Below are 27,407 nucleotides of genomic sequence, written 5' to 3'. Positions count from 1 at the left end.
AATAAAAATGCTGAAAATGGATAGTAAATTCTAAATGCTTCTATAAAGTATAGACATTTAAACTAAAGTATTTCCATTTGAACATGCCAGCCTGTCTTCTATTTTGTAATTTAAAAGGTATTAAATATCTTCTCTCTCTCTCTCTCTCTCTCTCGGGGACTTGGAGGGAAATTTTTTGCTCCTTTTCCCCCCTCCGCCTTTTTTTTTTTTAAGGTACTGGAGAAAATGAGTAAATAGAAAAAAACCCCAAATTTATTTCAATGATGAAGATTCAAACACTGATAAAACTAATATTTCTAACTATAAGAAAATTACAGTAAAGCTTTAAATTTCATTGGAAGCATTATAAAAAAAATCACGCTAAATTTCAAAATCAAACCTTATCTCAAGGGAAGAATAAAGCTCAACTCTCTGAGACAAAACTTTCTCCAAAGGCAGCCTGAGACTGGAATGAAATCCCCCAGGAACTATGGACCATCACAGACCTCACTTATTTCTACGCCAAGTGTAAGGGACATTTCTCTGACCTTGCCTTCTGCAACGTAAGCACATAGCAATAGGTACGTTTGGTCTTCAACACAAAAACCCTACCAAAAGACAGTTCACTGCACACGCTTCTTCCTCTGGGGAAAGGATGAGAGAACAAACAACATATGACAGATGTGCACTATTGGAAGGTGCTTAGACATTACTGTGAGGAGAGCTGTATAAAAACGGATTTAGAATAGAATAGAAGGGTAGGCTCTTCAGCAGTATAAACACTTTTCATTTATATAGTATAGGGTCTGTCATACATGGATCTGGAAGTGCCTTTGTCATTCACCCCCACCCCCCACTCACTCACATCTTCTCCTTGGTCGTTAGGCGTCTCCCCTTGTACTCAATTGCCTCCAGTCTTTTGCAAGATATCTTAATGGGAGAGAACACCTCTGCCCGGACCCCGTCTGACCAAGACTCTGAATAAAAAGTTAGGTTGCTGAAATTCCCTTCAGCTACTCTCCTTAGGGAGACTGATAGGTTCATGTTTCTTTGGGGCCAAGTATGTGAGTTATCCTATACAACTGTGGTCTTCTTAAAAAAGATTTATTAAAAGTAGAGAGAAAATGATATTGAAACAAAAGAAATGGTTTGCCTAGCAAACCTCATCTGAAAACTTTGTAAATCCCAATGAGGTATATTCCCCTTAACTTACAAGCAGAAGAAAAGAACCCCTTACATACTTACAAATCTAGGTATGATAATTCCCTGGACAACCTGACAGCCTCTCCCTACTGTCCAGAGAAGTCTCACCATATTTCTCACCTGCTCTGCTTATCAAAACCAAGCTGTTAGAGTTCATTATCATATCAGGGTAGGTGACAGTAACATTTCCATAAAAGAGAGCTTGATCAGGAGTAACATCTGGAGGAAACACCAAAGTCCATGTCCCCATTACAAGAACTATCCAATTTCCATCTCAGCTGGTCATTGTGGTAGCATAGATTTACTTTTTTTTCAAAAACCCTCTTATCAATTTGCCTTTGCCATGAAATCTGTGACAGTGTACCCCATAAGGCTTTATGGGGGGGCGTTTATAAATGTATGTATGATATAACTGAAATATGTTTTGTGCCGCCTGTGCCACGTGACATATCTCCGTAAAGGTTATGGTCTACTATATCTATTCATCCTATTTGTACATATATATCATTTTCCACTTGAGGTTAAGAATTTGGGCTGTATGCTTGCTTGATTTCTAAGTAAGCTCTGTGAGGCATTTGGTCAGCTTCTTTAGGAAGGAATTCACCAGGTTAAGTACCTGATCAGGAAACACTTGGGGAACAATGCATCTTGGAATGCTCCAATCCACATGAGAAGTCTTCCTGGAGACATGCAAGATACCATGTGGACAATGGCTTCAGCCTGTAAAGACTGAGTCATGCAGGGACATGTGACTTGCCCAGGTGACCCCAGAACTCCATCTTGGAGCTGGACTTTGCATAGGAGGGAGGAGGGGGATCTCCACCCACAAGAGAGAGTCTATTTAAATCCGTGGGAGACCCCTCCATTTTGTCTTCAGCTGGCTAAAGAAGGAGCCTCTCCACCCCCCCCCCCAAGATACTTGAAGGAGACTGAAACAAAGGACAGTAACTACAGGGGGTGTGAGTGATTGCTGGACCCAGGCTAAAAGGAGATTAGCCTGTAAAAGGGAGCACTCTGGAACTGGTGAGGAAATTATCTGTATTCAGTTTGATTAGGCATAGATTTGCGCATTTTATTTTATTTTGCTTGGTGACTTACTTTGTTCTGTCTGTTACTACTTTGAACCACCTAAATCCTACTGTCTGTATTTAATAAAATCACTTTTTATTTAGTAATTTACTCAGAGTATGTATTAATACCTGGGGGAGCAAACAGCTGTGCATATCTCTCTATCAGTGTTATAGAGGGCGAACAATTTATGAGTTTGCCCTGCATAAGCTTTATGCAGGGTAAAACGGATTTATCTGGGTTTAGACCCCATTGGGAGTTGGGCATCTGAGTGCTAAAGACAAGCATACTACTGTGAACTGTTTTCAGGTAAACTTGCAGCTTTGGGACAAGTGATTCAGACCCTGGATCTGTGTTAGAGCCAGACAGGAGTGGCTGGCTCAGCAAGACAGGGTGCTGGAGTCCTGAGCTGGCAGGGAAAACAGGAGCAGGGGTAGTCTTTGCACATCGGGTGGCACCTCCCAAGGGGGTTTCTGTGATCCAACCTGTCACAGTGGCGCAGCGAGCAGGGTCTGTGCACAGCTGATTGCTTTGAGATACTGGTAGTGATTTTAAGTGAGTTTTAAGTGTGGTGGCTGGAGAACAGACAAAGTGGTTACTGGTTTGTTATTTTCTGTTTGCTAATTTCGGGCAAGGGAAGTAGGGACAGAAAAGGAAGCTCTCTGTTAACTAAGAATCCCCTGAGCTGAGTGCATCTCAGTTTCAGTGAACTGCACAGGGGTTGTAGCCCAGCACAAGAAAGCAGGACAATGAGTACCAGTGACGCTGCTATTAAACTAAAGCTGGCCAGGTTGGAAGCAAAAGAGAGAGAAAGTGAACATAAGAGACGGCTGGAACTAAGACAATTAGAAATTAGTGCCATGGAGGCAGAACATGCAAGGGAAGAGGCTGCCCACAAGAGGGCTATGGAGGCAGAGGCAGCTGCCCACGAGAGGGTTATGGAAGCCCAGAGGGAGGCCCGGAAACATGAACTGGCTGTTATGGAGTCGGGGAGACGAAACCCTCCCCCTGCTGGCTCCACTTCCCCAAAAAGCCACAAATGGGAGCGACTATGTCCACAGTATGACGAGTCCAGCGATATCGCCGAATATTTCATCACCTTTGAGAGACTGTGCACCCTCCATGCCATCCCTGAAGATCAGAAGATGACCACATTGATAGCAAAATTGACTGGCAGAGCTCTGGACATATTCAATAAGATGCCTATTGATGATGCTTCAAACTATGGTAAATTTAAGGAACTGGTTTTGAAACAGTTTCAGGTTACACCTGAAACCTACAGGGTTAAATTCAGGAGCCTTAAGAGGGGATCTGGATTAAGTAATGTGGCTTATGCCAATGAAATGAGAGATTTGGTAGATAAATGGGTGCAGGGGAGAGGCATTACCAGCTTTGAAGGGATGTGTGATCTGGTTACTCAGGAACACTTCCTGAATATGTGCAGTGATGAGGTAAAACAGTATTTGTGGGACAAAAAGGTAAATGCAGTGGGTGAATTAGCTGAGTATGCTGACTCTTATGAACAGGCCCAAGCTGCGATCAAACATAAACCACTGGCGGAGGGGTATAAGGTTGGGGGAAAGCAGAATCACCGTTTTACCCCTGGGTCTGGGAAAAAGGAGCCTGGGCAGTCACCTCCCCATTCTCCTGTTACTCGTCCCAAATTTCCTACACAAGCAGGGGATCCCAGAAGGTGCTTTCACTGCAATTCCCCAGGGCACCTGAGGAGTAGCTGTCCCAAATTGAAGGAGAGTAAACCTCCCTTGTCCCATGTTAGCTCGGTTGCCTTCAGCCCTGAGGCCCCAGAGGGTACCCCCACCTCTTATCACACCAGCTTGGTGGACATGGGGCCTGGTGAAGCGGACAGAGAACACATCAAGGTCGTCAAGATTGATGGCATGGAGTGTCTGGGATGGAGGGATACGGTGGCTCAGTTCTCTCTGGTTCGACCGAGTGTGGTCCCAGATGCTAGTGTCCTGACTGGGCAGACGACCCACATTAAGGGGGTGGGGCAGCAGAGGTTCCCTGTACCCCTGGCTAAGGTTCATGTGGAATGGGAAGGTATGGAAAGAGATTTACTGGTGGGGATGCTCGAGGACATCCCCGCGGACATGTTGCTGGGAAATGATTTTTTCAGCAGAACTAGGACTGTTAGTGTGGTAACTCGCAGCATGAAGAAAGGCTGTGAGGTGGAGGCTGTTCCGGCTGATGACTGTAGGTCTGATGCAGCTGAACAACTAACCCCTCCTGCCCCAGGGAACATGGTAGTGGGTGACTCAGAGGGAGCCCCCAGGGATGGGGCGGGGATCTTGGAACCCATAGAGGAGTTGGGGGAAGGTCTCAGTGACAAGACAGTGCAGGGAGGTGGGGTACTTCCAAATATGGGAGAGACAGAGCCAGGCCTCTGTCTGGCTGAGGATAACAGGCTCCCAGGGGTGGGGGCAGGGGAGATGCAGTCAGTGCCCAGGGATGGGGACGCTATCTCAAGGGTTATCTGTCAGGAATTTGCAGCTAGACAAAGGGCGGACCCCTCCCTTGAAAGTATAAGAGAGTGTATCTCGGAGGGAACTCCAGGAAGGGAGGGTGGGGGAGAAGTTTTTTTGAAGAGGACGGGAAACTGTACAGGCAGGCCCCTGTAGGTAAAAACCAGGGTCCCGGTCAACCCTATAAGCAGTTGGTTGTACCCAGCCAACACCGGGGGGAATTAGTGCTGGTAGCGCATGACAGTCCCTTTGCTGGTCACTCGGGGGTACAGAGGACATATGACAGGCTGAGGAGGAATTTCTACTGGCCAGGGATACAGAATGATGTGAGGGATTATTGTAGGACTTATGCAGTGTGTCAGGAGAGGAAGAAGCCGGGGGGACCCCAGAAGGCTCCACTGCGTCCCTTGCCCATCATCCAGGAGGCATTCCAAAGAGTGGCAATAGACATAGTGGGTCCTATGCCACGCCCCACTCGGAGAGGGAACAAGTATATCTTGGTGGTAGTAGACTTTGCCACTCGGTACCCTGAGGCAATTGCACTGTCTAACATAGAAGCCGAGACAGTAGCAAGAGCTCTGCTCACCATATTCAGCAGAGTGGGCTTCCCTAAGGAGATTTTGTCTGATCGGGGGGCAAACTTTATGTCGCAGTTGTTCAATGAGCTATGGAAGGTGTGTGGAGTGAAACAGCTTAAGACGGCCCCCTACCAACCCCAGGTCAATGGGCTGGTGGAAAGATTCAATGGGACCCTAAAATCCATGCTGGGGATATATGCCAAAAAGAGGGGCCAAAGTTGGGATGAACTATTACCGTTCCTGCTGTATGCCTACAGGGAGGTACCCCAAGAGTCCACAGGCTTTTCCCCATTTGACCTTCTGTATGGGAGGAAAGTGAGAGGACCCCTTGATCTCATCAGGGATACCTGGGAAGGATGCAACACGGTAAGGGAGGAACCCGTGACTGAGTATGTCCAGAGGTTCAGGAGGGAGTTGAAAGACATGATGGAGATTGTACAAAACAACCTCCAGAGCAGTCAGGCCAAGCAAAAGGCGTGGTATGATAAAAATACTTGTAAACGCACTTTTGATGTAGGAGATTTGGTCATGGTACTCGGCCCTGCCAAAAAGTTCAAGATGCAAAACTCCTGGGAGGGGCCCTTTGAAGTGGTTGAAGTGGCGAATGAGGACACTTATAAAGTTAAAAAGCCCCTGGATGGTGCGGTACCCCAATTGGTACATGTAAACAGACTCAAGGCTTATCACAGCAGAGTGGCCGAGGTAAACATGATCTGTTGTGTCGAAGGGGAAACTGAGGCATACCCGCTCACTGATCTGATGGCTGAATGCCAAGACGGGTCGTCCCTTGAAAGTATAGAAATCTGTAGTGAGCTGACACCACTTGAAAGGAGGGAAGCGTTGTCAACACTGCAGAAGTACAGTGAGGTATTTTCCAACAAACCAGGGAGGACGCACTTGCTGTCCCATAGGATCCTCACGAAAGGGGCTCAACCTCCTCCTTCCAGGCCTTATAGGGCCACCGGCAAGGTGAAGGAGCAAATTCAGGCTGAGATACAAAGCATGTTGGACTTGGGGGTAATTAAGGATTCTGACAGTGCATGGGCTTCCCCTGTGGTCTTGGTCCCCAAAAGAGATGGCACCGTTAGATTTTGTGTAGACTATAGAAAACTCAATGCTGTCACTGTAACAGATGCATACCCCATGCCAAGAATTGATGACATGCTGGATGTGCTGAGCCAAGCCAAGTACCTTAGTACCTTTGATCTGACCAAAGGTTACTGGCAGATCCCTCTGGAGGGGGAGGCACAACAAAAATCAGCTTTTATCACGGACATAGGGCTCTATGAATTTACAGTGTTACCTTTTGGTCTGGTAAATGCAGGTGCCACCTTCCAGAGACTGGTCAACAGAGTGTTAAATGGCTTACAGCATTATGCTAGGGCATATATAGATGACATTGCTGTATTCAGCAACACCTGGGGTGACCACAGAGAGCACCTGCAAGTCGTGCTATCAAAGCTCAAAGAGGCTGGGCTAACTGTGAAGCCCTCCAAGTGCAAGATAGGGGCAGCCAAAGTCCCTTATCTGGGGCACTGGGTAGGGGGGGGTAAAATATCCCCCGACCCTCTTAAGGTGGAAGCCATTGTGAAATGGCCTGTACCCCAGACTAAAAGGCAAGTCCAATCCTTCATAGGCTTGGCAAACTATTACAGGAGGTTTGTGGTGGGGTTCAGTGACGTTGTGTCCCCAATCACGGACTTATGTAAAAAGCACCAACCTAATAAGGTCATTTGGTCAGAGGCATGCCAAAAAGGCTTCAACAAGGTAAAAGCACTCCTGTCTGCGAAGCCTGTGTTGGCCAGCCCTGACTTCGAAAAGCCTTTTGAGTTGTGCACTGACGCGTCAGACACAGGGTTGGGTGCTGTGCTGATGCAGACAGGGGAAGACAGTAAGAAGCATCCCATTGCCTTCCTTAGCAAAAAACTGTCCCCGGCCGAACAGAATTACTCTGTCATAGAGAAGGAATGCTATGCCATTGTGTGGGCCGTCAAACAATTAAGACCTTACCTTTTTAATAGGAGGTTCAGAATTCTAACTGACCATTCACCTTTAGTATGGCTCCACCGAACTAAGGGCACCAACTCCAAACTGCTACGCTGGAGCCTGGTCCTACAGGAGTTTGACATGGAGATTACTCATATTAAAGGAAAGGAGAACTGGGTAGCAGATGCCCTGTCCAGAAAAGAGGAACTTTAGGTAGCAGATGCCCTGTCCAGAAAAGAGGAACTTTAGGTATACTGCCTCCACCATGAACAGTGTCCAAGTCTCTGGCAGTAAGTTCAGGGGGAGGGTGTGACAGTGTACCCCATAAGGCTTTATGGGGGGGCGTTTATAAATGTATGTATGATATAACTGAAATATGTTTTGTGCCGCCTGTGCCACGTGACATATCTCCGTAAAGGTTATTGTCTACTATATCTATTCATCCTATTTGTACATATATATCATTTTCCACTTGAGGTTAAGAATTTGGGCTGTATGCTTGCTTGATTTCTAAGTAAGCTCTGTGAGGCATTTGGTCAGCTTCTTTAGGAAGGAATTCACCAGGTTAAGTACCTGATCAGGAAACACTTGGGGAACAATGCATCTTGGAATGCTCCAATCCACATAAGAAGTCTTCCTGGAGACATGCAAGATACCATGTGGACAATGGCTTCAGCCTGTAAAGACTGAGTCATGCAGGGACATGTGACTTGCCCAGGTGACCCCAGAACTCCATCTTGGAGCTGGACTTTGCATAGGAGGGAGGAGGGGGATCTCCACCCACAAGAGAGAGTCTATTTAAATCCGTGGGAGACCCCTCCATTTTGTCTTCAGCTGGCTAAAGAAGGAGCCTCTCCACCCCCCCCCCCCAAGATACTTGAAGGAGACTGAAACAAAGGACAGTAACTACAGGGGGTGTGAGTGATTGCTGGACCCAGGCTAAAAGGAGATTAGCCTGTAAAAGGGAGCACTCTGGAACTGGTGAGGAAATTATCTGTATTCAGTTTGATTAGGCATAGATTTGCGCATTTTATTTTATTTTGCTTGGTGACTTACTTTGTTCTGTCTGTTACTACTTTGAACCACCTAAATCCTACTGTCTGTATTTAATAAAATCACTTTTTATTTAGTAATTTACTCAGCGTATGTATTAATACCTGGGGGAGCAAACAGCTGTGCATCTCTCTCTATCAGTGTTATAGAGGGCGAACAATTTATGAGTTTGCCCTGCATAAGCTTTATGCAGGGTAAAACGGATTTATCTGGGTTTAGACCCCATTGGGAGTTGGGCATCTGAGTGCTAAAGACAAGCATACTACTGTGAACTGTTTTCAGGTAAACTTGCAGCTTTGGGACAAGTGATTCAGACCCTGGATCTGTGTTAGAGCCAGACAGGAGTGGCTGGCTCAGCAAGACAGGGTGCTGGAGTCCTGAGCTGGCAGGGAAAACAGGAGCAGGGGTAGTCTTTGCACATCGGGTGGCACCTCCCAAGGGGGTTTCTGTGATCCAACCCATCACAATCTACATCATCAACAGACTTCAGGCGAATTGTAATATCAACTAAGATATGCCAATGAGGTACAGTAAAAAAGTACTCTAATAAGCGTTTAAAAGAAGAGTTAACAGAGAAGGATTGTGTGACTTCCCTGAGACCACACAGCAAGCCAGTGGGATAGCCAGGAGTAAAACCTAGGAGTTCGGGCTCACAATCCTCTTATTTACGCACTAAACAACACTACATCCTATGAAGAGATTCTTGGGAAACTGAAATAGTAGTCAAGTAACATAACATTTCAAAGGCAAAAGTGAGAACAGTAAAAAACATGCAAAGAAAAGAAGGGACAAAGTGAAACACTGCTAAATATGGAACAAGTTAAAAACTAAATACAATAGTAGAAATGCACTATACTTTTGTCTGGACGATGACTGCAAACTTTCCTCAGGGAAAATTTTTTCAAATTCAGTACATAGGATCAATTCTTGTTTTTACTTTTTTCCTATTTTCTTTTGTGAAAAATAAGTTGAAATAGTTTCTAGAGAGACTTACAAAGATTTGGAATGCCGCTAAGGCCCACCAGCAAGTAACAGAAATAAACCTAGTGTGTTGTGGAAAAGCTAACTTTTCACAAGGATAAAAATAAGTACTGAAAAAGAAGGGTCGCCCCAATATGGAGGAAAGTATATAGTATATTGTAATATAGAAGGCTTGTTCCAGAAAGGATAAACAGCTAACTCAGAGATAATCTTGCTTCTGGGTTCCTCTAATTCTCTGTGTTACTACAAATCAGAGGATGGCATATCCCAGATGAGGGGAAAATCTAGAAATGTCTGTGACAAGAGGCAGAAAGGACAGTCTTAGGGATAACCAAGCACAGTAGCATGCTATGGCACTTGTACAGTCTTTTGAAATATAATGAAAGACATCCAGAAAGATGGTCTGGCAGATGTTTGCCACAGGCTCTTTTTTGGCTGTTCTGTCTAGGAGGGAGTGAACCCTATAGTTGAGAGGGCAGCTATAGGGAAAAAAGGAAAGATTTTTCCTTATGGTCAGTATGTTTCTGATGCATAAAATAACCCATTATGACAATCTTTGGATATTAGGAAATCCAGTATTAGTATTTGGAATGAGCAATTTGTTAGCCTTTCTATAATGGTTGGTCCTTGTACTGAATTGTTTTCATTATATGATACAATTTGTCAAACAAAGCTGCAACTGTACATAATCTTAACATTATAAAAAGTGGCTATTACTTTTATCACTTCCAGTCTAATTCAAATGAACTCCTTCAGAATAGATTTTTTAAAAGCTTCCTACTTTACAGTCCAATCGAACTCCCCTTGACTTAAAGAGAATCACCTGGGAAATTTGCATAAAAAGGCAAAGATGAACCACCTTTGGAGAAGAGTTGAACATTGTTGAAAAAATTTGGGGAGACAGATAAGAATTCAATGCATTGAAATTAATAATGTTAAACTCGTGCTATAAAACTTTTTTCTTATCTGGATCTTGTCTGAACTAGCAGCATTGGTTTGACTAGTAAAAGACTTTAACATAAGGCCTACAAGTTTTAATTTAATCTGTTTTCCAATTCAGTTTAGCTTAAAGGACAGCATTCATTTGAAAGCAGGGTTCTGGTACAAACAGCAAAAGTTTCTGCAGAACATCATTATTCGAATGGTACAAAAATTCGCTAGTCTACGAACTGGAAATATTTTTACATTTTTATGACTGCTTGCAAAATATGTATGAATTTTCCTGAAAGGGCAAATTTACTTGTGTTTACATATTTTACAGCCTTCCCAAGCATGCTGAATAGGAGTTGCAAAATGCAAAATTAGATAACAATTAGATAAGCTGTAGAAAGAATTGCAACCTGTATCCTAAATATTAAGCAAGGAGAGAAAGAAAGTTTGCCAATGATCAGTACCTGAAAAAAGCAAAAAGAGAAAAACTGACAGATGTTGAGCATTCTTCAGCATGAGAAAATATAGATAATATTAAACTGTCAGAGATGGTTTTTGTCGTGTGGTTTATGGCTTCTGGAAATTCTGTTCACTACAGAATGCAGCATCTTGTCTTTATGAAAGCTGCCTTATTTGAGTGATAGTGATCTGTCTCAATGGCTCCAAAGGAAAACAGACACACCCTCCTCTAAACACTTTGATGTCCTTTATCTCTTTAGCAGCCTTTTTACAGAACCAGCTGGAACCTTCTGAAAGACATATTAAACCTCATCTTCAAGAAGGAGAGCCTTGATTAATTCAACTTGGCAGATCTTCTGTAGGTAGTCGTATCAGAATAAATACAGGTTAACAATTCTGTGTTGTCTGGACACACAGTTAGTTGTGCCTTCCTGATGAAGAGGTAACACCAGATGCACGTAACTTTTTCTCAGAAGGAAAGAGGTCACCAGGACTATTAAATCTGACTCACAAGCATGTTTGGGTGTGAAATTCCTTTGGTTGTGCATCAGGGCTTTTCATCAACATACCTATTAGAGTAACAGTAGTGACACTGGATGCTGTAGAACCTCTGGATACCACTGTCCCTTTTACAGAAACTGAACTTGACAGACAGGATGATCATATTACCTAGTAAGAAATAGTCAATGTTCTTGTTGAAGCGAGGATAGGTGCAATAGCTTTTAAACATATTTTAAGACTCAGGCTGTCTGCTGAGAAACATGGGCTTGATGCCCTCTTAGTGGGGCTCAGATACCCTGCTGTGGTCCTTGGTCTTGGCTTCCCTTGGTGGTGCTTAGATGCTAGCCTGGCTATGTGGGACAGCTCCCTATTAGCAGGGGTTGGATATCACCCTGGGTTCATCTCTCTCTTCCCCCTGACTTACTGGCTCCATGGGTCAGCTTGGAAAAAACTGTAAGTGGTGGTATCTTCTAAGCATCACCCACTCTTGGTTTCAAACACTAGATTGTACAGATCTTCATAGTACAGTCATATCTATCATTTCTTACACACTTTGATCAGCAGCGAAATAGTTAATGTTAACATTTAAATCAGCATTAGGCCCAGTAGATACCACAATATTGAAAAGTATCAGTGGGTAGCCGTGTTAGTCTGTATCTACAAAAACAACAAGGAGTCTTATGTGCACTGTCCTTACCCACAACCACTTCAGATTTGGGGACAACTTATACCTTCAAGTCAGTGGCACTGCTATAGGTACTCGCATGGCCCCACTGTATGCCAACATTTTTATGGCTGACTTAGAACAACGCTTCCTCAGCTCTCATCCCCTAGTGCCCCCCCTCTACTTGCGCTACATTGATGCCATCTTTATCATATAGACCCACGGAAAGGAGGCCCTTGAAGAATTCCACCTGGACTTCAACAATTTCCACCCCACCATCAACCTCAGCCTGGAACAGTCCACACAAGAGATCCACTTTCTGGACACTACAGTGCAAATAAGTGATGGTCACATAAACACCACCCTATACCGGAAACCTACTGACCGCTATACGTACCTACATGCCTCCAGCTTCCATCCAAGACACATCACACGATCCATCGTCTACAGCCAAGCCTTAAGACAGAGACAAACACCTACAAGATCTTTATCAAGCATTCTTAAAACTACAATACCCACCTGGGGAAGTGAGGAAACAGATTGACAGAGCAAGACGGGTACCCAGAAATCACCTACTATAGGACAGGCTCAACAAGGACAACAACAGAACACCATTGGCCATCACATACAGCCCCCAGCTAAAACCTCTCCAGCGCATTATCCACGCTCTACAACCTATCCTGGAAAATGATCCCTCAGTCTCACAGACCTTGGGAGGCAGGCCAGTCCTTGCTTACAGACAACCCCTCAACCTGAAGCAAATACTCACCAGGAACTACACACCACACCACAGAAACACCAACCCAGGAACCAATCCCTTTAGCAAACCTCGTTGCCTACTCTGTCCCCATATCTACTCTGGCGACACCATCAGAGGACCCAACCACATCAGCCACGCCATCAAAGGCTCATTCACCTGCGCATCTACTAATGTTATATATGCCATCATGTGCCAGCAATGCCCCTCTGCCATGTACATTGGCCAAACCGGACAGTCCCTCCGCAAAAGAATAAATGGACACAAATCGGACATCAGGAATGGTAACATACAAAAGCCAGTAAGTGAACACTTCAATCTCCCTGGTCATTCTATTACAGATTTAAAAGTCACTATCATTGAACAAAAAAACTTCAGAAACAGACTTCAAAGAGAAACAGCAGAACTAAAATTCATTTGCAAATTTAACACCATTAATCTGGGCTTGAATAGGGACTGGCTGGCTCATTACAGAAGCAGCTTTTCCTCTCCTGGAATTGACACCTCCTCATTATTGGGAGTGGACTACAACCACCCTGATTGAATTGGCCCTGTCAACACTGGTTCTCCACTTGCGAAGTAACTCCCTGCTCTCCATGTGTCAGTATATAATGCCTGCATCTGTAACTTTCACTCTATGCATCTGAAGAAGTGAGGTTTTTACCCACGAAAGCTTATGCCAAAATAAATCTGTTAGTCTTTAAGGTGCCACCAGACTCCTTGTTGTTTTCAGAATATTGAAATAAATTCACTGCCCAAAATCTTCCTTAATAGTTACAGTTGACTGTCCATTTCTTGTACCCTTCCAGAACATCAAGTGCATCTATACTTAACCTTCTGAAAACCAAATACCACCAAGTTAAACTGCATACCAGCCCTGCCCTGTAATCTTATCTCTGCCCCCTGGACTTGGCAAGGGCCACTGGGGATATATAGAGGTATGTTTTAGCCCAGCCTGTCCAACAATAAGCAGACATGAGGCATGACTAAGTATATGTGGCATTTTATATGGGAATGTTGAGTCCACAGAACTGTATTTTCTCTTTTTTTTATGCACTCCAGCTGCCCTTCACTGTGCTAGGAACAGCTGTATTGACTGGTGCAGAGATTACTTTGTAGCAGTTTGCCACAGATCACACTGTGATATAAGGAGAGGTGCATCTGCTCTCAAAGGGATCATGGACGACTCATTTCTGTAGTCATTTGTGTGTGTTGTATAAGTAGAGAAACACAATAGTCTATTCTTGCTATGGGGATTCAGAGCAATCTGGTAACATACATGAGGTCAGTGCACTACAGGTCAGAGATACACAATGTTCCAGAGGGAATCCTTAGGACAAAAGTCAACATGTAGTGACATCTAGGTACTCTGGGCCAGTCAAGAATAGGAGAGATGATGCTTGTTCAGTCTGCCCTAAATGTGACTTTTGCCTTAATGAGGACAAGGTCTGACTGTTTCTCCCGCTATATCCTTATGCTACATCTCCACAGTGCTTGATCTGGAAAGACAGAGTGCTACAATATCTGTCAAGGCAAGCTGGGAGATCACTCCAAGAAGGTAGGATTGAAGTTGCAGGGCAGTAGCAGGGGCTGAGTTAAGGAGACACCAGCATTTCCATTTTAATAGAGGTGAAAAAAGGTCTAAAAAATTCTGTCTTTTGGGTTAGAGCACCGTTTTTCAATGTTCTTGTAGTTTCTGCACTACTTGATTATTTTATAGCAGTTTGTGGGGAAAATACTATCTGGGGTTTGTTATTTTAGAATGCTGAAATTTGTTTTCTGTGTTTATTTTTCAAAATAAACAAATTACTGTTTTGACTGATCACAGTATCCTGGCATCACAGTCAATGTCAACCTAATACCTGTCCTTAGAACAGAGTTTTCCATTATGGATACTTTCCTGATGCTCAGCAACCACTTTGACCATGCTGAATGGGATGAGAGGTCCAGCTACTTGCTTTGGTTTGGTCACATTCAATCTCATTGGTTCAGCAAATGGGTGAGGAGCATATGGCACGATTACATTACCTTAATGCTGCTGTAGAAGACTAGTGTCCTTCATCTTCCTTCTATTTAATTAATGCTATTTTCCTTGATGATACTTCTAAAGTAAAATCGGAGCATGCATGTGGATTTTAGCGAACTTTGATGTATTGACTCCTAAACCAGAAACTTTGTTCACAGGGCAAAATTTCCAGAAGTAAGTTCTGCAGAACGTATCCAGAGAGCAACTAATGTGCACAACACACATTCTCAAAAAGTAGGACGCACATGGTGCTGCTCAGGTTCAATGGCCATCTTACTTAGCGTATCAACTTATTCTGATATCCGACTATCTGCAAACACTCGCGCTTTCAACAGAGCCTCAGTCCTGCTACATATGTACAAGGGTCTTGACCCTAGACACTTTGTAGGTCCAAATTTTACCCTGAATAACAATTAAAATAATGCTTCTTCAAAAGGAATAGTGGATGCAAGGCACTCGCTGAGATCTATTGAGTTGTTGGGTAAAAATCAAGCTATAGTTTGATCCCCAAATGAGTGTTAAGAGAAGTTAAAAGAACTGTAACATTTTGATTACATAAGCCTTGATTACACGTATAACTCACGAACCATTGGATTAAACAAACTCAAATTAGGACAACTATCCTGGATTCCCACGAGGCACAGCAAATTTCAAGACAATCCAAGTAAATATGTGGATTTTAGAGCACTTAGACAAATCATCTGCTAAACAGTAAACTAGTCTCCATCTTAACTATGGCTGAGTTATAGAATTAGGGGCAGTTCATATCTTTCAGTACTAATGTTCCAGTCTGTAGCCAATCTATACTCAGCTAACATTCTGAAAGTTTTCTTAGCAACCAGAAGGACTAGATCTTAACATACTGGAGAACAAAATGGCAGTCTCAGTAAAAGCACCTGTTTGATGACCTTAATGAACCAGCTCAATCCAACTGATGATATCAAGAAGTCAGTTAACGGTCTCCCTTTGTATCTAGTTATTTTAAATTGTATGGAATGTTCAACTCATATGAGTCTGTAACATGATTGCATACTAAAGATCTTTATAAACGCTGTGCGGAAAAACTGATGTGGGTGCACACAAAAGGTCTAATTTTCCAACAATTCAGTGTTGGTAACATCTCCAAGATCAGGTTCTGAATAGTTGGAAATAAATAAGCATTTGATAGAAGAGTGATTCTTCTCTATTAGGGATTGATGAACCACAAAGCTTGTAAAAATATGAAATGTGGGGAATAAGACACCCCAAAATAAGAACAAAATGTATCAAAATTTGAAGATAAATAAAATAATATAAAGAGAAGGAAGCATAGTTGGTTACATTCCGGCTGTTAATATTATGCAACATTAGTGAATCCTTGGGGACTAGGCAATGTCAGGATAAAGGAAGTCTGGGTTCAGAATCATCTGATGTTATAAGGTTTTCATGATGATCACCGCCAACCGCAAATGGAATGGACACCATATTTGTCTAGGACAACAGATGGCTAATTAAGAAAATGAAACCTCTATTTTTCAAAAACTTGGTCAGGATCTTTCCTATTGCTGGTGATGGGGATGTGGTGTAGATAAACTTCCCTCCAGAGTGAATGGATAAGGCATCTATTGTAATCTTAATGAACACTGGTCATTCTGTGCTCACAGAAGTATGAAATAGATTTTTCTCTGGTGCTCCTCCATTAAAGATCCAGTTTACCCCTGACCCAGTAACCAACCATGGGCAGAGGCAGGGGTCTGTGGATTAACTGTGCCTGTCTGTGATCAAGTTTTCATTTCTTGCCAGCCAAGTGATGATTAGGAGTGTATTGTTTGACACTGTCCAGTCCTCAGACTTTTAAGGTTAGAAGGGACCATCATGATCATCTAGTCTGACTTCCTGCATCCACATGGAGTCCCAACACAGGAATGATGATACTAATTCTCCCTTCTATTTAAGAAAAATTATGTAATAGAGTAGCCATTTAGTTGAAGTAAATATAACTTCCTGAACATCTTGTTGTATAACAGATATCACAAAAATACTAAGTAAACTCTTCAGAGCCGGGACTGTGGCTCATTTACTTCTGCAAAGTACCCAGCACACTTTTGGGCATGCAATAATAATAATAATGGACATATCTGGTTTTAAAGCAGAAACAAACTGTACAAATAGAAAAGCAGTCATTTTGTCTATTCAGCAACTGTCAAATGCTGATGTACTGACAATGGCCTCACATCAGACAAATATGTGAAACATTAGCAGCCTCTCTGTTTTTTCCTTGAAAGAAAAGATATTTCAGTGCTGTATTTTCTGGTATTTTTTTTCTGAAATACAAAAATATGCAGTGGTACTACAGTTGCACATTTGTGCAGTGAAAAAACCCCCCATGAAATAAATGTCCTCCTTTCCGAACTCGTCAGCTACTGTTCATAGAGACGCTATATTTCCATGCTCTAACACAGGGGTCGGCAACCTTTCAGAAGTGGTGTGCTGAGTCTTCATTTATTCACTCTAATTTAAGGTTTTGCATGCCAGTAATACATTTTAACATTTTTAGAAGGTCTCTCTATATAAGTCTATAATATATAACTCAACTACTGTTGTAAGTAAAGTAAATAAGGTTTTTTAAATGTTTAAGAAGCTTCATTTAAAATTAAATTAAAATGCAGAGCTCCCCGGACCGGTGGCAAGGACCCAGGCACAGTGTGAGTGCCACTGAAAATCAGCTCGCGTGCCACCTTTGGCATATGTGCCATAGGTTGCCTACCCCTGCTCTAACATAAGAAAAGAGTATGTGCATCCTTCAGATCCAAGATTTAACAAATAGGAAAATACCTTTGATGTTGTGCATGAATTTTTCCACAAAATGGCAGATAATTTTTATGACCACAAAAATGCATTAGGCCTTGATCCTGAAATTGGACATTAACTGTGGGCTCTGCCAGCCTGTGCAGACTCTCATGGACTGATGGGGCTTTGCATGTGTACAGAGGTGCATCTGTGCAGAGCAGGTTTGAGAATCGGAACTTCATGAACATGCTTAAATATTTGTAATCTTCTGAATGATCATGTCATTACAACCACATTTTTCATAGGTACTATATGTAACAATCTAAATGTTTTACTTCATATCTAGTCTATTTTTAAAATAAAGGATAAAATTATAGCAGAAATAGAGTTTCTTGAAGCCATGCTCTTGAGAGCAAGAAAATAAAATACTGTATGTATGGCAGCAAGAACAAAAAACAAACAAAATATTTTAAAAAATCTAACATGCACAGTATTTAAGAACTACTTTATACATGAAAATCTTGTCATTATTACAGCTTTATCATAGATTGTGGTTGGCTTTGCAATAATTCAGTTTGTTTAAGAACTTCTAATATTAACTCTCATTGTTTAAAATTTATAGAGTTCTAAATTTCAAACTTTCCAGTCCATTCATTTAAAGGATGGGTAATTATTATTGGGTATTTTTAATTAAAACAAAACAAAACCCTAACAGATTAATACTTCAAATGGAAGTTTTTCCACATTTGCTTGAAAAAATTTCAGAACAGAAATTGGTATCCTAAAATATTTTGTTTTCTCCTCAAAGCTCAGTTACTAGCAATGATAAAAAAATTGCTGAAAACTGTAAAAGCATACTGAGTATTGATCCACAGACACTCTTTCTCCCTAAAGTCAAAAAATGTGATAAGCCTCCATACTTATTTTGAGTCTGAGTTTGACAGTGTATTCTGTACTTATATCTGGCTACATTGCTGTACCACCTTCGTAAGCTTAAAAATAATTAAAAATGTCTACATGAGTGTAAGTTATTTATTTTTATATTTATGTTTCCTTAAACAGCAAAGGTGCCCTGCCATCAATTACAAATTCAGTATATCTGGCTTTGGCAAACTAGCTCCCATTTGTAAAAGCTACTTATAGTGGCTGTACTAGTCATGAGAACTGAAAAGTAAAAGAGGAGCCTGATATGCTGATTCCATACTGATTCTCAGAACACTATTTCAGTTCATAGCTACTTCATACCAGTGCTCGTGTCTAAGTTTGCAAGAAACCAAAAGTATGCACCAACCACTTTCCCACACCATCCTTTTTTAGTAATAAATAAAATATTGATTTTTTAAAAAATCTGTTACTACATTTTTCCAACAAAATTTTCAAGACTACTTCCGCTTAATGCATCTGAACAACAGTCAGATTTACTTTTATAGACTATCATAGCTTTGAATCAAGTCATTCTCAAACAGAAACTGGCATTTTAAAACTGCTACAATGAGTTCAGTGGCAGCATCATCATGAAGAATCTAAGGTCCCTATTCTGCTAGTGCTTATACACGATTAACTTTACGTACACAAGTAGTCCCACAACAGTCAGTGGAACTAGTGCATGTATAAAGCACACGCATAAGAATCTGCAGAATTGGACCCTAAAATAGCACGCATAGATGTGTTTGGAACTGTGTGTCCTAGATTTTGTTGGAACTAAAGTATTATTATAAACTAATGGTAATGGACATGTGTAAAATTTTCACGAGTGCACTATAAAATTTGTATAGTGTTATTGTAGCGGTGTCCGTCTCTGAATCTGAGAGACAAGGTGGGTGAGGTAATATCTTTTACTGAACCAACTTCTGTTGGTATGAGAGACACGCTGTTGAGCCACACAGAGCTTGAAAGTATCTTTCTCTCTCACCAGCAGAAATTGGTCCAATAGAAGACATTACCTCACCTACCTTGACTCTATAATAAAAAGTGATACATATTTTACAACATAAATACATCTCATTATGGAAAGGTGTGATTTGTGTTGTCCTTTTAAAAAAAACAGAATCTTACATTTGTAATGACTAGAAATATGTTCTGGTTTATAAATAAGAGCTCCTTAATCAATCATTTAGTGTCTTTTTCCCCCATTCACAAAGATAGAAGTTAAGAATGGAGTGTTAACTTTAACTTTTTATGTTCTTACCTGTCCCAGCCTAACATTCAGATGTATCTACTGCACATTATTAGCACAATACAGATTTCACCATTGGGCAAATCTCAGAAGTGTGTGTTAAAATAATTTTAAGTCATTTGTTATTTAAATAATATACCCCCATAGAATAAACATAACATATACGTGATTTTATCTCCATATGTAAATTTTCTTAAATATATATGTTAGAAAATTATGATTAGTTGTCTTAAATGATCATTGCCTTTAGCATTCTCTATTCCTCATATGAATGAGAACAGCATAGAGATATTTCCACAAAGGGAGACTTTTTCAGTATGTCAGCTTTGTCAGAAGGTGGAGCTCTGCACATATCTGTATAACTCTGCTTTATATATGCAATTCACAACTCTGTATAAAAAAGATAATACTATTTGGAAAACAAACCTTGGTTTTAACTCCAACATTCAATGACTTTCATGAATATATCAGACCACATTTGGTAACAAGGGGCTCCTACTGTAGTTAGCATTTTAAGTAATTTTCAATTACACAAAACACTTTCAAAATGAAATTCAGAAATTTCTGATGCTCTCCACCCTTTTTCTTTTAAAAACTGGGATTGCACTTTAAAAAAAAAAGATCATAAGATAATTGATACTTACAGGCATCTCTAATATACAATAACATGGCTACAAAAATGTAGTCAACTAAATCCAGGGTGATGCTGTCAGCAAATAAAGCATCCCAGACAACAAGAAGGTCCTGGAGTGGGAATTCTCGTCCAAATAGGAGCCTTACCCATCGCCTAGAAAAAAACCAACACATACATTCAGTAGAAATAATTACAAATATTATTAAGTCAACAAATTTATCATAAGATCAGACATGATCTGAAACAATGTGGAATTTTAAAAAGCATTGAGTTATTTGACAATCTTTTTATTGAGAATTTTATTTTGGGAAGCGCTGTTATATATCCTAACAGTTATAGGAAGAAATACATTAAGGACTTCAAAAGTTTTAATTGACTAAAATGTTATTGTGCATGTGGGACACAGTGAGAAATCTTATACCAGTCTGCATATCATAATCTTGTACATTTAAATTAATAATTTAAAAAGAGGGTGAGAAAATATCATTCAAGTAGGTCTGGAAGAGCTAAGCAGCAGGATGAAGCCAGTGGTTCATTTAAACCTCCAAAAAGTCCAGATAAATGAATCACTATGGATTGGATTGCAGTTAACAGAAAGGGACCTCTTCCCTTTATGTAACTACACTGTTTGCAGGTATGTAAAAAAATGTGTTATATATACCGTTTTGATTATGTATGTATACTTCAATTTTAATAAAATTTAGAGACAATTCAACAAGTAGAATCACATTCCATGCTGTATATACACGTGTTTTCATATTTACCAAAATGTGGAGATCTATCTAGATTACACGGAGTATTTGGTCAACACTGACAGTGCATTGTGAGCATAGCAGTGTTAGCTAAGAACTCGTCACTCTGTGGTTTCAGTTTTCACATCATAAAATAGGAATATTAATGCTAGTGACCTATCTCACAGGTCTGTAGCAAGGATTAACATTTTACAGCTGTTTAAAAAATATAAAATGTTACACAAATGGTACGTAATAGTAGTATTACATTTGAAGTGGTTACATAATGGGCTTATAAGGAAATAATTATATTCTTAACTGGCATATACACTTTATTTACCATAAAATCTTTTAGTCGATGGGAAGCGAAAAGGGAGATTTATTATAATTTTCCTCTAAGCAAATTAAGCCACTTTTTAAAGCTGGCAGCTTATGTAACAAAAATAGAACTAAAAGGCAGCTAGAATTCACAACTAGACTAAACTTACTTCCAGGAGTTGACATTTGACAACCGTTGTACCTTATCTCATTGGAGTTGTAAAGTAACAAATTTTTGGGGGGGCCTTGTACCAGAAGTTCATTTCTGCACAAATGTGAGCCAATCACATTTTACAATTACAAATTTAGGAAAACAACTTAATTGCTGCATGAATCTGTGCCTAGTAAAAAAAAGCTCATAAAAAGCTCAGGTTATGAATCAGATTTCATTCACTTTTCAAAACTTTCATTCCAATTTTTTTTTCCCTTTAGTGGAACTGTATGTATGAGTGCTAACCCACTGTACAGTAATAAACCTTTGTTGAAGAGAGAATTTGCAGAACTCTAAGCAGATTTTTTTCCCCCATAAGGAACATTACAGTTTTAAAATAAAAATATTTAAACTTTGCATATAAAATTATCTTACATCTGTGCTCTTCTGTCAATCTGTTATTTGTTAATATAAAAATTAGTATAACTTTTTACTTTATAATGTTCAATGTTCTTCTCTCCACTAAAATCAAATGTGCACTGCCTCCCCTATTTCTACCACTTTCTGTAAATCCTATCTTTAGGGCTGGGTGTTGCAACAAAACAGCCACTGTATCAACTCAAAGCAAGGCTAATCTAGCACATTTAATGTTCTGGATAAGGTGTTTTACTATATAGTGGCACATTACCCTACAGTGCCTAGTCTACAGGAAACTATTATCCTACGGTGACACAAACATTACCCAAACTCTGTATGAAGCCTATTACTTGCAGTAACAAACCCTCCCACCCTTAAACCCACAACTTTCATGTTGCACAAGCTGTTAGGAGTGAAAACTCAGCTACGCTTGAAGCATTTGAACTGACTTTGCTCACAACCTACTGAAATCTAATTCGGGAGGTTTGATAAAACTCTAATACACTTCAAGGGAAAATATACACCATGGTGTAATGGGATTTGTTATTAGGCTTTTATTAGAAATCTCTTTTGCTTCTTTACTACTTCATTATGCAGTGTTAATCGTTTGTGGATGCAGGTTTATTCTGCTCAAGCAGAAATCATTCCTTTTATTCCTCTTTTATATTTTCTCCTGGGAAAGTTAAATCTCAGTCTCCAGAGATATGTTTCACAGTTATAGAGTGCAGAAGAACAACTGGACTTCTTTAGCAGCCATGATACTACCATTAATTATTTGAACCCCTGTGTCCCAATGGGAGCAAACAATTCACACCACTGTAAACCCATGCATAGTGACTGTTGTCTCTTCTTCTGTAACATTTAGCTCATAGCATCCATAACTCAAGGATCCTATCACCTATGAACCATGTTGCCATATGGCATGATTTCCATGAGCCTTTACATTCATAAAAAGGGACACTTAGTTTAATGAAATCAAGTTTTACATTGGAGCGTTTTCTTCAAAATTAACATGCTTCTATGGATCTTACAAATATTTACAGAGAATTTAAGTTGCACTTAATGATAGCGTTGGACAGGATAACCGCTTTTTCTCTTTGTTGGTTGGCTGTGGTTTAATTATTAGTCTGCCTTGTTAATCTTTCTTTATATTTGTTACACCTGCAGATTGTAACTGAAACAGTAGTGTACCTTTTATCACGTGCAATAATACAATAATTCATATTTTACCAGACCTACTTAGCAATTAAGTTCTACAAAAACAAAAAGTCCAGAATTTTTAAAGCACCAATAAACCATCCAAGAGTACTACTATTTACCTCTGGAATACCTAACCCTAGCTTCTACTTATGATTCCTATATAATTAAACCACAACTCTCAAGAGATCAGTAATTACTCGCAAGAGATAATGATTCATTAATGGCCTTACAGAATAGAGAAACCAAAGGACATCAATCCTCTGGTATATCTATTAACTATGGGAATGACCCAGTCTTTACCAGGTTTAAATAAAGATTGCCACCATTTTGATTAAGATTAACTGGATAATTCTGTAAGTAGTATCATTTAGAAGCCAGATACTTTATTTTAGCTATTGATTTGGCATTTAGGTTTTATCTGTATATATGTCTTCCTTCTTCATTAAGAGCAACGAAATCTTTAAAAATTACTGACCAGAACTACATAAGCCTTAGGAGTTGGGATAGGAAAGTAGAGGTAACTGTGACAGAATGGGAGTAGTTGTGATGGAAAGCTAGTGCAGCACAAAGGAAGACACTGGAGCAAGACAGATGAACACGCATAGATGGGAAGCCATGTTTGTAGGAAGGGTGTAGCCTAACTTCAAACACTGAGACTACTCTTCAGGCATCTTGAAATTAGTTGGCTGGGGCTAAATCAAGAGTCCAGAAATAGTCACTGAAAGTTTTGAGAACACTGAATCCCCAAACTAAGAGCTAACGGTGATTTTCTTAAACCAAGACTCTGACTTTTGAGTGAAATGTTGGCCCCATCTCTACAGGCTATGTACAAGCTGACTGACTCCTTCTCAATCAGACAGAAATATAAAAGAGATCTCTTACATTAGCCTGCACTAGTAAGACCGGATGAATTTCAGAAAATTATGACTTTTTTGGAAGGGAGGTTTGAAGCAGTGATCATGCTGCTAAATAATCTCAGTGCAGGAATTGACAAGACTTAATATTGCTTTACACATGCAACAGAGCTAGTAAAGGTTTGTGTTTATATTAAAGATTAATGCCAGTCTTTCAATATATCACATGCTGTGAAGAGAGCAACGCCTATGGTTACCATTGCCCAATACTTTTCAGTATAAGACCCTGTTTTCCAGTTATAACTTTTCCAAATTTATTCTCAGACTGCAATTTTCCATATTGGGTGTCTGCCTCAGGCTAATTTTTCTTTTTTTCTAAGTTTTTGATAAAGTGGTTTAGCTGTTTGCAAGAACAAACTTAGAAAAAATGTTTTGCCCATGTTAACGTTTGCTTGTTTGTTTTACCAGCTGTAGTGCCTCCATATGTCAGAGAAGAGACATGAAATTTGGCAATGGGTCACACTGATGTCAGGGATTTGCTGTTCACCATCTCCATGAATATGTGCTCTAATCTGGCAATTTATAAGGCTCAGAAAAAAAATCTTAGTTTACACATGCTCAGTAGAGACTTGTTAATTTGCCAGCTAAATTTCTCTAAAGATTCCATCGGGAATGAACACGGTCCATCCCCTCAATTCCTACATGCCTGCTGGACTGCACATGCACCATCCCCACAGAGCAACTGCTCCTCACAATTGTCCAGGGCTGTTATGGTGTCAGGCATAGGAACTAAGACACCTGTGCTCTCAATGCTCCCCTTGCTGGTGGCCAGACAGTGATCAGGAGGAGGAAGTTACCTGACTCAAATGCAGAGGGGGAGAGGAACAGGTATGGGGCGCCTGGGGAATAAGGAGTAATGAGACGGAACCAGTAAGGAAGGGGAGACAAAAGCAATAGATGAGTCATAGATGTGGGAGATTAAGAGCAGTGATGAGGTGGGGAAAAGGGCAGGAGTCAAAGAGAAGGATGGGTGGGAGGACAGCAGCAGAAGGGGCTGTAATTCCCCTACAGAATTTGCAGAAGAACTCAGGATTTCCTGAGTCTGAACATACCATTGCTGACTAACAAACAGCAGTAAAACACACTGGCAAAGTGTGCATGTCATTCCTCTGTAGTGGTAGGTCCACATAGAAGATAAGAGCCTGCTGTTGCTATCAATCACTCTGTTAGCTCAAGGGGTAGAGAACTGTGCTGTGGAGCTGAAGATCCCAAATCCACTGAGACTGATTGGGGGTGGGAGCTGTCAGCATGGTTCCACATGACGTAATTTGTATTTTCAATTTAACTTAAAAAAACAAACTTAGGAAATTACACTCTAAAAACTTACCTTAAAAGAATGTTAAGATTGCAAAATCAAACCCTCAAAAATTAGGAAACACCAGAATTAATGTTGCAGGTGAATTGATACTGAGAAAATTATACACAAGTGGAAAGCCCTCTCTTTGAACTCAGATTTAGTACAAACAGCAAATTACATTCAGGTTTACACCCCTAGCTAGAACAATTGAACGTGTAAAAGCATGGTCAAATAGGCTAGAATGAACAGCAGACAGCCTTTCAGGTATAGTATGGTATGGAAATAAGATGTGAAACAAGAGTGAGTAATAACTATTGTGCATATACAACTTCAAAAGAACTTTACGCTGTAAAGGAAAATCAAAACTGAAACAGTTTCTCCCAAGTAGTGAGCACAATTTTGGATGGATTTGCAATGCATGAGGGATATTTCACATGCAATTCATTTAATCACTGGGTACATGTATGTAAATAGCTTTCTGAATGAGAATGCAGGCGGAAGAGCAAAGTAACCTGAAAAGTTTAACTGAAGCATCCCAGGAAATACAGACCAGGGAATATGTCAAGACATTTAATACACCTCTACCCCAATATAACGCGGCCCGATATAACATGAATTCGGATATAACGTGGTAAAGCAGCGCTCCCCTGCGCGCTTCAGCACATCAAAGCAAGTTCGATATAACGTGGTTTCACCTATAACGCGGTAAGGTTTTTTGGCTCCCGAGGACAGCGTTATAACGGGGTAGAGGTGTACCAGAAGCTGTCTCTGACTTGCTGGTTGTCAAAAATGGGGAGAAAGAGAGAAGCTCATTCAGAATGGATGACATTTTTAGAAATGCAAGATATTGTTTACTTTCTTGTAACGTCACTAAGGGCACCCATCTAGATGATCTTTTGCAGCATTTCAGATGATGTATGTTACACAGTCTGTTTCTCTAGTTTTCTGTCTCCAATATTAATCAATCTTGTGTTTATTAAGGCCCCTGCAGTTGCACAGTTTGTGGATTTCACACAGACTGTCCCAGAGAGATGGAACAATCTCCAACCAACACAAAGAAAGAGCAAAGGAAGGATATCTGGAGCATAACCCCATTCAATTTTTTTGACCAGGAATCTTAATGGGTCCTTTCACACAAGAGGTGTTACTGAAATGAGTCGTAACACTGCATGAAACAGTGAAAAAACAGATTGACAGAGCCAGACGAGTACCCAGAAGTCACCTCCTACAAGACAGGCCCAACAAAGAAAATAACAGAACACCACTAGCTGTCACCTTCAGCGCCCAACTAAAACCTCTCCAGCGCATCATCAGATATCTACAACCTATCCTGAAAGATGATCCTTTACTCTCACAGATCTTGGGAGACAGACCTGTCCTCGATTACAGACAACCCCCCCCAACCTAAAGCAAATACTCACCAGCAACCACACATCACTGAACAAAAACACTGACCCAGGAACCTATCCTTGTAACAAAGCCCGATGCCAACTCTGTCCACATATCTATTCAAGTGACATCATCATAGGACCTAATCATATCAGCCATACCATCAGGGGCTCGTTCACCTGCACATCTACCAAAGTGATATATGCCATCATGTGCCAGCAATGCCCCTCTGCCATGTACATTGGCCAAACCGGATAGTCTCTACGCAAAAGAATTAATGGACACAAATCTGACATCAGAAATCATAATACTCAAAAATCAGTGGGAGAACACTTTAACCTGTCTGGCCATTCAATGACAGACCTGCGGGTGGCTATCTTACAACAGAAAAACTTCAAAAACAGACTCCAACGAGAGACTGCTGAGCTGGAATTGATATGCAAACTAGATACAATCAACTCAGGATTGAATAAGGACTGGGAATGGCTGAGCCATTACAAACATTGAATCTATCTCCCCTTGTAAGTATTCTCACACTTCTTATCAAACTGTCTGTACTGGGCTAGCTTGCTTATCACTTCAAACATTTTTTTTTCTCTTACTTAATTGGCCTCTCAGAGTTGGTAAGACAACTCCACCTGTTCATGCTCTCTGTATGTGTGTATATATATCTCCTCAATATATGTTCCACTCTATATGCATCCGAAGAAGTGGGCTGTAGCCCATGAAAGCTTATGCTCTAA

The 27,407-nt window shown here is 40.7% G+C and overlaps 1 protein-coding gene across 1 annotated transcript in view; it reads right to left on the bottom strand.

Moving 5' to 3' along the window:
- Positions 1-27,407, bottom strand: part of TBC1D5 (TBC1 domain family member 5) — a 286,376-nt gene that overhangs the window by 115,902 nt on the left and 143,067 nt on the right. The window contains exon 12 of the mRNA XM_054020011.1: positions 20,258-20,400. Coding sequence (XP_053875986.1) covers positions 20,258-20,400 — 143 coding nt within the window. The remainder of the gene's footprint in view (positions 1-20,257; positions 20,401-27,407) is intronic.

The sequence above is a fragment of the Malaclemys terrapin genome, chromosome 2 (assembly GCF_027887155.1).
Source record: "Malaclemys terrapin pileata isolate rMalTer1 chromosome 2, rMalTer1.hap1, whole genome shotgun sequence".
Taxonomy (NCBI): Eukaryota; Metazoa; Chordata; order Testudines; family Emydidae; genus Malaclemys; species Malaclemys terrapin.
The sequence above is the reverse complement of the archived record's forward strand: the minus strand, read 5'-3'. Positions and strand labels throughout refer to the sequence as shown.